The sequence below is a fragment of the Physcomitrium patens genome, chromosome 6, assembly GCF_059467195.1.
Source record: "Physcomitrium patens ecotype Gransden chromosome 6, ASM5946719v1, whole genome shotgun sequence".
NCBI classification, from domain to species: domain Eukaryota; kingdom Viridiplantae; phylum Streptophyta; class Bryopsida; order Funariales; family Funariaceae; genus Physcomitrium; species Physcomitrium patens.
In genome coordinates this window covers 2,272,961-2,286,995 of record NC_143415.1, presented here as the reverse complement: position 1 = coordinate 2,286,995, position 14,035 = coordinate 2,272,961, and the positions used below count along the sequence as shown (strand labels likewise).

General features: G+C 37.4%; 1 protein-coding gene across 4 annotated transcripts; it reads right to left on the bottom strand.

The window, feature by feature from the left end:
• Nucleotides 1–3,937: 3,937 nt before the first annotated feature.
• Nucleotides 3,938–9,323, bottom strand: LOC112283920 (protein disulfide isomerase-like 1-5). Of its 4 annotated transcripts, none has more exons than XM_024523323.3 (13): nucleotides 9,096–9,323; nucleotides 8,212–8,779; nucleotides 7,928–8,057; nucleotides 7,635–7,803; nucleotides 7,292–7,410; nucleotides 6,876–6,953; nucleotides 6,482–6,568; nucleotides 6,200–6,271; nucleotides 5,851–5,919; nucleotides 5,522–5,602; nucleotides 5,108–5,242; nucleotides 4,712–4,771; nucleotides 3,938–4,389 (listed from the first exon to the last, which is right to left on the bottom strand). In XM_024523323.3, the coding sequence occupies exons 2-13, from the start codon at nucleotides 8,724–8,726 to the stop codon at nucleotides 4,207–4,209; spliced, it is 1,698 nt and encodes a 565-aa protein (XP_024379091.1). In that variant the 5' UTR covers nucleotides 8,727–8,779; nucleotides 9,096–9,323; the 3' UTR covers nucleotides 3,938–4,206. The 4 variants fall into 4 exon arrangements, with proteins under 4 accessions (XP_024379091.1, XP_090107030.1, XP_024379087.1 ...); XM_090250904.1 differs by having other exon boundaries at nucleotides 8,989–9,290; XM_024523319.3 differs by having other exon boundaries at nucleotides 3,938–4,771.
• Between the last annotated feature and the right edge of the window lie 4,712 nt (nucleotides 9,324–14,035).

Here is a 14,035-nt window from a genome sequence, read left to right as displayed (position 1 = left end):
GAAAGGAATCTGAAGGAACAAGGCAATTGACCTGGCTCTTGACAGAGTGCGCCTCAGGTGGATAGATGGTGGGCCATGGGAATGAGGCTCGGCATTCTGATCTCTCTCTCGCTCTCACTCAATTGACTCGGTACACAGTTCTGGTGGGTGTGTCAGCTCTGATCGAGCTGCCCAACCCTACATGGGCGACAAACGAGGGTGAAGATGGGATCTTCTCTGCGGATGATGCTCCTTTTTTCCACGCCCCACTTTTCTTCTTTCATCCTGGTAATCATCCAAGGCCCTTGTTTTCCTGCTTCCCGCTCTCACATTAGGTCGCCGGATTTACGGAAGTTATTGCGATTCCCATGGAACTAAATGGATAATTCCTTACGTATGGAATTGACCTGTTGCCATTGACTGATTATGAAAATGCGTCTGATCGTCCTCTGATGCTCTGAATATTGAGGTTCCGAAGTTGGTCTGCTTTTTTCTCATCAAAAGATTCACGACCCACGCAGTCGTCAAACCTCGTAACTCATGGTCTTGCGACAATAATGATATCATCACGAAACATAACTGGATCATTTACTAGTAGTATAAATGGTAACAGTTTTCTAAGAGGACTCCACTTTCTTGTTGGTCAAGATTGAATCAGGTTGGACAATTCTCTAAATTTTGAGTGTGATTGACGAAAATAGTAAATCTGGCTTAATGCTGCCTTTTATCCGTTTTACAAAAAAATCTCGTGTGGAGTAAGGAGAGAAAGCAATAAGAAAAGCAAGAGTATAGGCTAGAATATCATCCACGTGAGAGAGCACTCCTCATCCCAAGACCAAGTCCTGTCGGGCATAGCACGAACTTTTTACGGGGGTCGAAAAGATGCAGGCTGTCAGAGGCCCCTCCACACTCTACTTTTAGCAATATGTTGAGCCTAATATGTGTGACCATTTAGTGTGTCGGACGCTTAGAACAACTGGTGATGAAGAGGGTTCGGTTCAGCATTTGGACGGTTGCGTGGAACAAGTGGATGAACGTTTCCTGGACTTCTCATGAGAGGTTACATCAAAATCGAACCATTTGCGGTGGCTCCGAGTGGGAGGAATGCTGAATGATTAACAGAAGGCAGCAACTGCTCATACAACTCGTGGTGTCAGAGATATTTCACTTTGCATCGTCGAAATATTGGCACGATTTCTTACAGGTATAGGTCTACCGGTGCATGTTCATTCACTAGGTCATGGCCCTTTGACCAGGGAATGCTTCTCCGAGACCCTTGAATAGCAAACGCCAACAATTCCACCTCGTAAGTTGATGGACGAATCTCAGCCTCACTTTTCACGGATTGTTAAATTCACCCAGTTTCTCACATCGTCACTAATTCTATATTTAATTAATTCCACGTATGATTCCATAGTGAGAGAATGTGCCGAATGGGCGGCACATAAAGTATGTTTTTTTCTGTGTTCTCTGTCGAGGTAGCGAAAACGCAGCTTCTCGCCATGTCCCTCCACGGGCCCATCACCTGAAGTATGCAATATCCAGAGCCGAGAGTCGCAACCTGACGCGGGGAAATTGGGCTAATTTCAGGACCAACCGACCATACCCAATGATGCAACATCTCTATCTCAGAAAACACGGAATTGCAGCAAAAACTAGGCCACATGGACGGAGCTCCAAAATTTTGGTTATCGGATCTTAACCTTAAATTAAAACATTTGATTAAGTCTCATGTACTGATGAGGTGTAATCAGTAGCAACTAATGTCTGACACAGGTGAGACTCATTGGGGCATTTGATTTCCGATTTTCTTTAAAAAGCCTGTGCAGAGTCATTTAACCAGGCCTATACTAGCTAAGAATTTTCATGAAATTCCATCAGTTTCCTTGTGACAACTATTTCACGTGAAACTGTAGTCGGTAATATAATTTTTAAATCATGTAGCTATTGCTTGATCTATTGAGGATAAATCTTCTCGACTAATTTTTTTGGTGGCTCTTTTAATCAACTCTAAAATTACAAGTTTAAATTGTTCTATTAAAAAGCATTATCAAATTTTTTTATTTTTTATTTTCTTTAAAAAACAAAGAAAGTACACAAAAAAATCATGATTTTGTACTTCTTAGTCATTAATCCCAACTTTGATTATAAAGACATTCTAGAACCAAGATACTACAAATGACCTTGGAGCTATCGAATATTTTATTTAGATTACATTAAAGATTTTTTCACATTAATTCTATAAAGCTATTTGATTCATGATAAGTAGCCTAAAGAAAACTTTAGAAGAAAAGACAAGATAATCCTTATTCAATTAAACTAAAAAAATAAATAAAAAAAATGATTCTAAATTCCAATAAAAGATGGAAGTTGTAAGTTTAAGTCAACAATCTTCTTCTTATTATTATTTTAAACATCTTCATAGACTAGAATACCTTGCTTGTTTGTAGTTGGTTTTATTTACAAAGAATTTATAATATTAGGTACTTATAAGAATTTGGTTGCAATAAAATTAAAAAAAAATATATATATATATATATATATATATATAAAATAGGATGATCAATGCTTGAATTCAACATCTAAGAGCCATGCACAATCAAATAGATTAAAAGATGAAATTTAAAAAGTATGTAGAAGCATGTTATTTGATTAGAGAATAAAAAAGAAAAGTGAAATAGCAAATGATAAATTTTTGGATTTATAAATAAATGTAGGTATATAATTGAGCTAAAACATGGATGATTACATTTAAAAGCATTAAAACATAAAATTTATTATCATTAATTCTATTAGTGCAATCAACAAAAAAAATAAAAATAAAGAATGTAGCGATAAGACCTAAAGTCCTAACAACATACAACATTATGTATATATACAATTAGAAAGTCTTGATAGCTATAGAAAAGTAACAAACTTGCATAGCCATCTCAAGCTAATTATACAACAAGATGCTTATAAGAGATTTTAGGTTACACTTACCTCCATTTTTCCAGCTTTGAATTTGCCTATTATTTCAATCTTTCAAGAATATAAGAATATTGTTGGTTTATTTAAGGAAAAAAATGCTAAACTTTGCCAATTAGTTTTAATTCTAAGAACATGCTACATAATTGGATAATATTTTATAGAAAAGACAAGATTTAATACAAGATGATATGGAAGCATTGATTGATGCTCTTCTACTCACAATTTAATATAAATAAAATATTAATTTATCATATAATAGTGTCTAATTAAAAAAATAAAGATGTTTGTAGAAAATTAATCAAAAAATTTATGATCCAAATGTAATATTGTTGTAATTATAGAAAGAAAAAACATTATGATAGAAGTGTCTAAGAATTAGATAGGAACTTTTGGCCCCATAAATAAAGTTTTTATTTTAGAAATATTGGTAGATTATACCAAAGATCAAAATTAGAAAAAATTGATAACAACGAATATGAAAGAAAGAGAAAGAGAAAAAAAAATAAAATAAGAAGTAGAAGGGTAATCGGAATGTCAAAAAGTGGTTAAATCATACACACTAGATGGCAATTGGCTGGATAATTTGCGTGTTATAGTTCTTATTCTTCGTCCTCTTAAGCCAACTCTGCATCAACAGTACCAGGATATTAAAAATAGATTGCTATGTCGTCTTTTCACCCTCTACATGTCAGATAAATAAGAAAGAATATTTGTAACAATATTCACTCAATGTAAAATGTACTGTCTGCTACATCTACTTCGATACCACAGAGTTACTCTGGAATCAACAAAACTGTGATTTTTGCTTAGACCATGTTGGGTCCAATTTCCGTGGCTGGGGATATGTTGGAAGTGCAGGCTTCTTACTACCACCATCATTCGGCTTGGGACAGAATACCTGAACCCACCTGGTGAAAGCACTATTTTGTTCTTTTTTGATTAATAGTTAAATTAATAGTTAGTCTAATTGTTCGTGTGCAAATTGTCGTCCAGATAAAGGTACGCATGTACGTCCGAGATTATTCTGCAATAGAACTTCCAAAGGAGGGTGTCATCAGCAACACCTCTTCACATCCGCCCAATTCAAGTCGCACTAATGTCTAGCGACGTTCAAGGTTACATATTTCATGTGGAACTTCCGAGGACACGAAAATGACTGGGATGTCATTCAAACTCCTACTTCGACACTACTTCAGATCAGAATCTATGAGAAGCCTTCAGAAATGGAGCCATTACAGCCTTGATCAGAGACTAGGATCAAAGCTCGTCCTTCAGCTCTGGCTGCTGCTGCTGAGTGACAGCCGGTTCGTCAATATGTGTTTCCTTTCGACCCTCGGAATCCGCTACATCATTGCCATCCTTCACCGGAAACGGAATGGCGACATTTTCTTTCAAGAATGCCAAGAGCTTTTTCCAGCTACCTTGTGACTTCGCCAATAACTGCAGAAACGACAATTCCGAGTTCAGGATCTTGATCATAACTGTTGATCGCTCAACTTATCAGCGTGAATTACTCGGTGTCTTTCACTTCAGCTCTTCAGAACATTTCTGAAAATTCTCAACGAAAGCAGCTCTACATACCAAAATAGCTAGTACCAAAATATTGCGTGTTGATGAGACAATCTACATTGTGCCATTTTTTCTCATTGTTTGATATGAAATTCATTTTCCCAACTAAAAAATATACAAAATAAAATAAAATAAAATAAAGCGTTCTAGAAAGGAATAGAGTTTTCAAGAAGGGTAATGGATATGTAGACACCGGTGAACTCGACTTCCGGCCAGCAGGATACAGTAAAAGCGATGGATAGTTGGGTACTTCCTGCAGCAAAAAAAATCCACGCATTGTAACCTACCATTAATCTAAACACTCAGCTTCGGTTACTTCACTAAACGAAACAAAGAAATTAATTGACCCATGCCGTTTCCGAGTATCTTAACATCACATAGTGCGAGTCGACGTCGGCATTGAAAACTTGTCCTTAACATTTGAGTATCAAAACGAACCCACTACGAAGTGAAATAAAAGCATATCGTCATTACTTGCGAATGACAAACTGTAAGGCTCAAAGAAGCAACTTCAGGAACATCTCAACAATAAAAAAAAGTAAATCTCAATTTTCTGCCAAAAACCCACAAGAGGAATCATATAGCTTACCATCAAAATTGGGTGCTCATTTGAGTTCGCATCGTACTTGGCCATCACAAGAGATGACACATCTTGGACATGCTTGGCCAACTTCTCAAAATTTCGACCAACTTTCTCACAGGTTGCGCACCAAGGGGCATGCACCTATCCGAAATTCAAACCCAAAACCAGTCATAAATTAGCACCCACTGGTAACTTCAGCAGCGACAGTCGAAATATGAACCGGAAGAACAGCTTGAAGGAATTAATGAACCCACACTTCACCACTCCTCTCCATTAATCTATATATTTGTACAATTTTTTCCTTATCTTTTGAATACAAAAAAATATTTAAAACACCTAAACATGTATATGAGCGAGCGCGCGCGCACATCTTTATCAACCATACTGGAATCATTAGCAAGTATAGAAAAAGGACATTACAAAAAGAAAAACATCCTTCGTGTCATCCATCACGATCTTCTCGACAGTCTTCCCCACAACTATCTTAACCAGACCATCATTCTGCAAATAACACCAAAATTCAAGCTAGAATCAGAAACTGGAAGTTTGGATTACACGCAACGCGTTCTACAATACTGATATATCATCCAAATAAGGCAGCTAAAAAATCAGAAAACATGCGCAGTTTAGCAGAAAAAGGTCCCCAAAATATGTGCTGAAATTAGTACAAATGGTTAGAGAACTAATAAATATTCAAAAAAAAAGAAAAAAAAAAGAAAAAAAAAAAGGTCAAATTCACCAAGATGCACCTGAGCAGGAACAGGATCAGACTTATAGTATAGAGGAAGCTTTCTAGCGTAGAAATCTGCAGCAAAATCCTGCATTACCATCGAAATAATCAAGTCACATGAATTTGCATGTATGATGCAACTTAACTACCTCATGTCACACAGAGATCACACGGCTGCAAACGTGAGGATTGATTAACAGCATAAAAGCATGGGAAATGCTTACTACAATTTGGAAAGACTAGCAGATACTCTTCAAAAGGTTCTACGCTTCAAAAGCTATGTAGGTCACAGAAAAGAATACATGTAGGTGGCTCAAACTGCTGGACAGTGTGAATACAAAGATGCGAGCTGGATTCATTCTATTTACCTTCAAACTCTCCACAGTGAGATCCGACTCCAAAAGATACCTTGATCCATCCTCATTGTCAAGACCAGCAACCTGTACAATCAACTTATGTAAGAAAACCAAGAAAGCCAATGGACAGTCAAAAAACCTGAAATTTGAAGCACCCAAGAGCAGTGATCAACTCAGACCATTTCTTCTGATATGTCGGATCCTGAAGCCTGGCAGATTTGGTACTTCAACTTGGTGACAAAACGAGATAAAGGATCAAGTAGGCACATCTAACAATTTGGAGGCAGTACTTACAACTGGTTTGGCTGTGTCTAAACCGTACACAGCAAGCATAGGCTTTGAAAACTCCTCATCCTTTAAATCAATCGCCAAAAACATGACCTGCGTGAAAACAGTACGATCGAATGTCAGGGTGGAAGTTCTATGCAGTTGCATAATCTGTCTTTTTAAATCTTTTAGAGAAAATTTACAAGAGGAATCATTATCTTGTGCATTTTAACATTGCTCCTGATTTCCTACTTGTCCTAAATGAACATCCAGAAGCCTCATATTTTTTTAAAAAAGAATGATTTTTCAGCCAACTTGAAAAGTAGTTTATTGAAAGTAATTTAAGAAAAATTGCTTCAAAAATAAGATTGTAGGATACTGCAAATGAAAGACCAAGTGATAGTACAACCTATTTACAAACCTTTCCCTTGAAGTGCCTCGCTGCTTCCAGATACAAAGGTTTCACATAATCATCCTTACTTTCCGCAAATAGCAAGAGCTGCAACAAAGAAGCACCTTTTTATCATTGCTTTCGAAGATCAATGCCCCGGTTGGGAGCAATATTGAAAGGAACTATACTTTCCTAAAGGTAGTAATGAGCCACTGTCTCACGCAGGAGGTTCCTTACAAAAATTCACTCTATTATATGGAGACACTAGGGACCTGACGACCATAAGCTTATCCTACTATAGAACAGATAACCAGGTATCGTAGTGTATCCTACGACAGCTCAAGTACTGAAATTGCATCAAAGGATCAATTTCAAACTGGTGCATAGGAAAAGTAGCATAATCCTGCAAGAGAACAGATTCAAGAGGAGTTGACGAAATTCTATACATGCAACTTCAGTGGGCTCGCATAGACCAAATTGGCATTCTTGGAATTCAATACGGTGACAAGAGGGTACTTGTTGAGCTTCACGAATGAATCGATCTCCTCTGCATTGAAACTGCCACCTGCATCATCATAACAAGGTCCCTTACATGACTCGTGAAGGTCTATTTTAGAGATCATCAAGGACGGGTACCTCATAAGTCCTAAAACTATGATGATTTGATCGTATCGTGATCCCCCAACCACTATATTTGGAAGACATTAGAAGACAACACACGTAACATTCTTGGTTTTACGAATATCTACAACCACAAAGAAACCAAGTAGATGAATTAAGAACCCATACCAAACACAGACAAACGCTCGGGTTCTTGCTTGCACAGTGCAATAAATGGAGGGCTGCTAATTGGTGCGCCTTGGGACAAAAGAAGAGTAACTTCTATATTTGTAGTTGACACAAACTCGGTGTCGAGATCTAATTTGGCCGCTGCAGCAAACGCATCATGCTCGGGGCTCTGCAGATACATTCGAAATAAGAGCCTCAATACCAAGGACAGCGAATTAATGTACAAACTACCACTTTTCATGCCCACATTGTCTAGACAAGTGACAAATGCCAAGGCAATGCGAGAGACTCACGTCTAGATTGTCGAAGTAACCAATCACTGCAGTCACATTCCTGCTCAAGAAAGACTCTGCCGACTCTTTGCTCAAAATAGTCGTAATAGCGGACCCTGTCTTCTTAAGTACCCAAAGAACAATCTCCTCCCTGCACACCTCCACAGCTGGATTAATTGAATAACTGCCTAGTAAGTTGGTAATGAGAAGCTCTAAATGGGTTAGCCGCGCAACAGCGCAATGCTCTCATTACAGAAGTGAGGTGCGTAGATTTCATCAACAATTAAAAGTAAGCTGAACATAACCTGGAGTGGCCTCCACTATAATCGTCTCGGGAACCGTTAACGAAGAGGATAAGAGTGGGATATCCGCGGATCTCGTATCGCGCCGCAGCGGATGGATTATTGACAGCATCCAGCTTGGCTAGCACCGTAGGATTTCCGAGGTCTGATAGCTGAACGGAAGCCGCCGCGAATTCAGGAAGAAGCTCCTGGCTTTGGGTGCACCAGGGAGCGTACCCCAACAACAAAACGAACTCATACTTTGCAATCACTCTCTCCACATCCTGATCATTCACATTGGCCACCTTGCTGGCAGCTATGACATCCGCGGAGGAGGAATAACTACCGGGATCGCCTGTAACATCCTCCAACCCTTCGTCTAAATCTTCCAGTTCGTCCTCCTCCTCAAGCCCATCCTCCACAGGGTGCATAATGTCCTCCTCTACCTCTTCCTCCAAAGAATGACATCTTTGGATTTCGACGGCGACACAAGCTAGAACAAACAGCAGAAGCAACAACCCAGACCACCGCTTCACCATTGCGGCCAAGAGGATAACCCCACCAAACCACTATTTCTGCGATCCAGGCGAATCTGCGCAACACCCCGTCGTCAGCACCAGTACACCGCAATCCGACCCAGGATTCGAGAACACTCACTCAAAAGATATCACAAGCAGGCTCAACATTCCTAAACCCAGAATCTAGACATCGCGGGTCGAGATTAGCGACCTCCCTACCACCCACGGCACACGCACATCCATAGGACCTCAACCACGCAACAGCTCGTGCATACATTCCCACCTCAAATGATCCTGAGGGTTCCAGTCGCCCAAATGCGGCAATCAACCTTGCAAATGCGCACCAAAAGCTCAAACAAAACAAAAAGGCATTGCCAAACGGGGAATCACCGAAAAATCCTCCGATAATGAAGACTAGCTCCAATGCGGCGAATCTGCGGAACTGCAAGCACCGAAACAGCCGATAGTCATGGGAGAACCAACAGGTTGCATTGAAAGCAAGGCAAGTAGAAACCAGGGGAGCGGATTGTTTGCTTGTTCGTTTCTTTGTTTGATTGTTGACCTTGGCGAGCGAGTGGATGATTCATTCGATCGATCGAGGAGGGTCTAGGGTCGCGGGTCCTTGTTTGTGATCTCGGCGACATGTTCCGGATGGAATGTGCCATCTCCTCCACCTCCAGAAGAGCCTCCTCACGGGTCCTCAGAGGAAGCCCCCTAGAAACTTCCTCTGCGAGCGGCGAGAGCGAGAAATTTCCGAACAAACGCCGTCCATGACGAGGTGACGTGGCGCCGTGTTCATTGCCGCCGTTACCAAGCTTGCGAGCTCCCGTTCCCTGACGTTCTCTCGGCACTGATAACCATATTCTGCCCTGTCTGGAAACCCTAAGCAAAGCTCAATTGTGTGAATAATGTGAGATAGTATTTATTTATGATATGCTGAGTTGGAGGTAGTTTTGTTGAAGTAAATTTTTCTATTTTTTAACATATTATTTGGAAAATCAAGCTTTACTTCTGTGAGTTATAACTCCTATGACAATTTCCTAAACAAGTAGCAATTATTTTTTTATATAAATGAAAATTATAATAAAGTCTACAAAGAATCATAATAAGAACTGTAATTTTTTTAAAAAAATCAATGTAGAATTTTTAAAAATTTAATGTGAAACCAAATTATTACTCTAAGTGCTATTATGATGATGTCATTAATTTAAATAACAAACATATACTAATAAGTGGGATTTTTTTAAAAAATAGAATTTTTATACATTATTAGAAATTTGAATAGTTTATAACCTTTAGGAAGCTCAATCAAAGCCTAATTCAATAATTTAACCAAAATTCGTTAATCATTTTTCAAATTATAAATCTTCTTAGGTGTTTTTAATTTATAATATGTTGAACTTTCATTAAATTGATTGACTTCAAAAATATAATTGTGAAATTATATTTTTATATTCTTTATCATTCATAAAATTTATCTTTATAAATATCAATACACATACATATATGTATAAATATACACACAAAAATAAAGTAATGGAAATTATTTTAATCTATTCAATTAAGCCTTATTTGTTTTCAATTCTTTTGTAAGTTTGAATCTTTTAAATTATACATGTACTAGATGAACCCATGTCATTGTCTCAGATAGTTTTTGTAGTAGTTGACAATACTTGGAAAATTCTAATAAAATTACATTGTTCAATAATTTTGTATATAAAATGATATGATATAAAATGTACTATAGCTGGTTCCATGTGAGCTCAAACACAACACTATCCAATTTTTCACCATTGACCACATTCTTCACCCACCTTGTGTTCTTTAGAATAAAGTTGTAACTAATTTTAAAAAGAAAATGTTATCTGCTAGAATTGTAACTATCTGTTAGATAATTACCAAAATAAAATAAAACCCAACACTACCAAAATAAAATAAAACATAATCTTTCAACACGAATCTCTTTGTCTCAGTAGACCCTATTTAACTTTCCTCTAAAGATTGATTTTCCTTCAATTGTAATCCACTCAAGAAGTTGCAATTAAAAAAGATCCTCCCTTCTATTTGGAACAATCATTACTTAACAGCAGGGCACATACTGCTATTTTGAATATTGTTATACATAATAGTAATTACATACTTCAAAGTAATTCAGAAATTTTCAGAAATTATATAAAAACTATTAAAAACTTTTATCAAGCTAATTATCAAGATAAAAACTATTAAAAACTATTATCATGATAAATATATATGACTACATTTGATGATTGGTAATTACATTTTTACTTTCATGATGAATACATTTGACTACATTTGACTGTAGACGTTGGAGGAAAGAATTGGTTCCAGGTTAAGAGAGTTGATGAAGCAAAAAAGCGTAACAGACAATTACAATATACGGCAGTAGAGTGGAGTAGAGAAGAAAATAGGGACTTCAGTCCAGACACTGTTGTGTCATGCAAGAAGTCAAAAAATGAACTTCTAATTATCCACAAAATACATCAAAATCACCACTGGAAGGCACTGTCCTCAACTGTAACGACCATTTGTGATTACCTTGACGGCCAACTCACGCAGAGGCGTTCTAGTTTCAAGGGTTGTTTAACAGCAACCTCATTCACATGCAAATTACGAAATCAATCTTATCCTTACTCAAGAATCATGGAACATCTGTGGATGTCTCAAAGTTCTCGACTTTTTTTCCCTCGACTTCGCTTAGGAACTTTCGTTAAGGCCCTTATTGAAGATTTCATGAAAGTTTGTTTATCTCATTGAATTTAAACCCAATGCACACACCAATGAGTAATCCAATAATAATGAGAGGAATGAAAAGGAGCAAACTAACAATGGAGAAGTTATGTTGAATGCATGTTTAAACACACTTGAGCTTAAAAATTGACGGAATCGCAATTGTTACATAGCCCTAGTCCAGATCAGCACACATCTTTGAATGTCAAAAACAAAACCACAGATCAACGAAAATTCACAAATTGACAAAGTGAAAACATCATGGTCACTACATCCTGTCGATCTCTGTAAACCTGGTCCGCACCACGCAACACGCTTGAGCTTGAAAATTATGAACGTCGCCGCTCTTTTGCTGCAGGTAATCATCTTCCTGCCGCTTCGATATCACCAGCAATCAAGTACAATGTAGTCTTTTGATACGATTTATGATTCTCATTGATTTACGATCCTTGAAAGCTTTAGCGGCACACCAAACATTAAAGTAACACACGGCAGGACTACTACGTAATGCGCGAACCAGACCAAGAAGCTAATCGATATCCAATATGTAAACCATCTTACCAGCAAGTATAAATGGGAGTCCATGAACAACCCTCAATATCTTCAAGAATTTTTCAACGTTGGAATTGCGCAACATTCAAAAAGCTCACGGTACACCTAATGTGGAGACTTCTCGAATCCAGAATCATTCTAGCAAACACTAGACCCTCAGGATCCCCGTACACAATCTGTGAGTTACACTCGCGAGCATCACTCCATGAATAACTTTCGGAGGACCAAGTCTCGAAGGTGCTACACTATCCGACTGGAGCACAAAATTCACAAGGCACAAAAAGATAGCGCAGGATGGCCTGTTTTATATACCATACTCGAATGATGATGTGCACAAAATAGCTCAAAGGACATGCGGGTGCATCCCAAAGGCAATAAAATTCCCTGGCACCGATGAATGACCCAAGGAGACGATGCATTCCGAGGAAGTCTACGGTGTGAGTTACTTCAAAAAGCTGCTATACCCACCTTCCCAAAAGTGAATGGCGCACTGCTTGCGAATGGTGCACTGGCTCTGTCTTCGTCCATGCAAGTGCCTCAGTCAACTTCAATACCTCATTTTACACAAAAGAAGCTTCAAGAAGTTTCGATCAACGTCCATCCTGCACATCAAAAAGCTTATGCGTGCTTCGAGCTATGAGCCAAGTATGCCCCACATCCCTCACTGTCGTGCCACATTTCTTGGGTTGGTGAGGCTCTGAGTGCAAGCGCGAGCGTTAAATCAAAGACTTCATTAGAAGATTCCTCTTGGGAATTTGTCTCCCAAAACTGGAGCTTTTGCGGTTCATCACAGCCAGCATTCCGTTAATGAGACGCCGATGTTGCATGCGATCCGTGACAACAACATGGATTCAACAACACTGGTTCACATTTCTGTTGAACTTCAGCAGTTATACTCGAAGAGAGAGTTAACAGCTAATGAAAACTTGGCATGTGAACTCCAGACAACGTTAAGCTTTTTGATGAAAACCAAGAGGGGTGCATGCCTGGTCAATGACAGCCACCAAGTGGTGGCTCTCATTAAAAGATGTACTAAAGTTAATAAATAAATTAATTAAAATATAAAAAATAAATTACTAATATTTATCTAATTAAATCTTTTGAAAAAAAAAATATTCAGTATAGAATTTAAATTGTTATTTCTAGGAAGAAGAATCTTGATAGAATGAGAGGAAGTGCATCAAGAGAATGCTACATAAAGTTGACCATGGAAAAAAAATAGGATGTTGTAGATCCAAACTAACATGTTTCACTGATTGTCCTTGGGATTTGTCTATTGTTATTGCAAATGCAAGACGGATTAGAAATTACTTTTTCTTTAGAATAAATAGAAGTTCTTTTGTTGTAGAAGTTAATGTAATCTATGGAATAAACACCAAGTTTCCAACAAATTTTCTTTTAAGAATTTTTGCTTCAAGAACTCGATCTCTTAGTTGTGTAATTTTCATGTGATTAATATTAAGACAAAACATTGATGTGGACATTCTAGATGGATTAAGCGACTTAATGAATTTGACTAGATAAATATTATTTTTATCGATACCATCTTCAACAACAACTTGATCAACATTTAAATATTCTTGTTCTTGTTTGAAAAATATGGCCATAATCTTCTCATTAATATCTTTTGTATCATCATTGCATATAGATAAAATGATTCTATTTCCAAAGAAGGCATTATTTTCTATATTGTCTTTTGCTAGTCTTGGATAAACAACATCCACAAAGGACATTAATTGTTGATTAACAATCATGTGATTAGAAAGCTTAACTATATTATTAGGCAATAAGTTTGTACTATTTTCAATCTAGCAAGTGGCAAATAGAAATATTAGTCAATAATAATATAACCATTAAGATTTTAAATGCACAACCATCTATATATACAATGTGTGTGTGCATTCTATATATAAAGAAGTCAATTAGCAAACTTAATATCTGATTAAAGTGCTCTTAAATTCAACCTTATATTTTCTTTTAATGTATGGATTTTTATTTGAGGCCAGAGTATTGATTGTTAAAAAGATGTT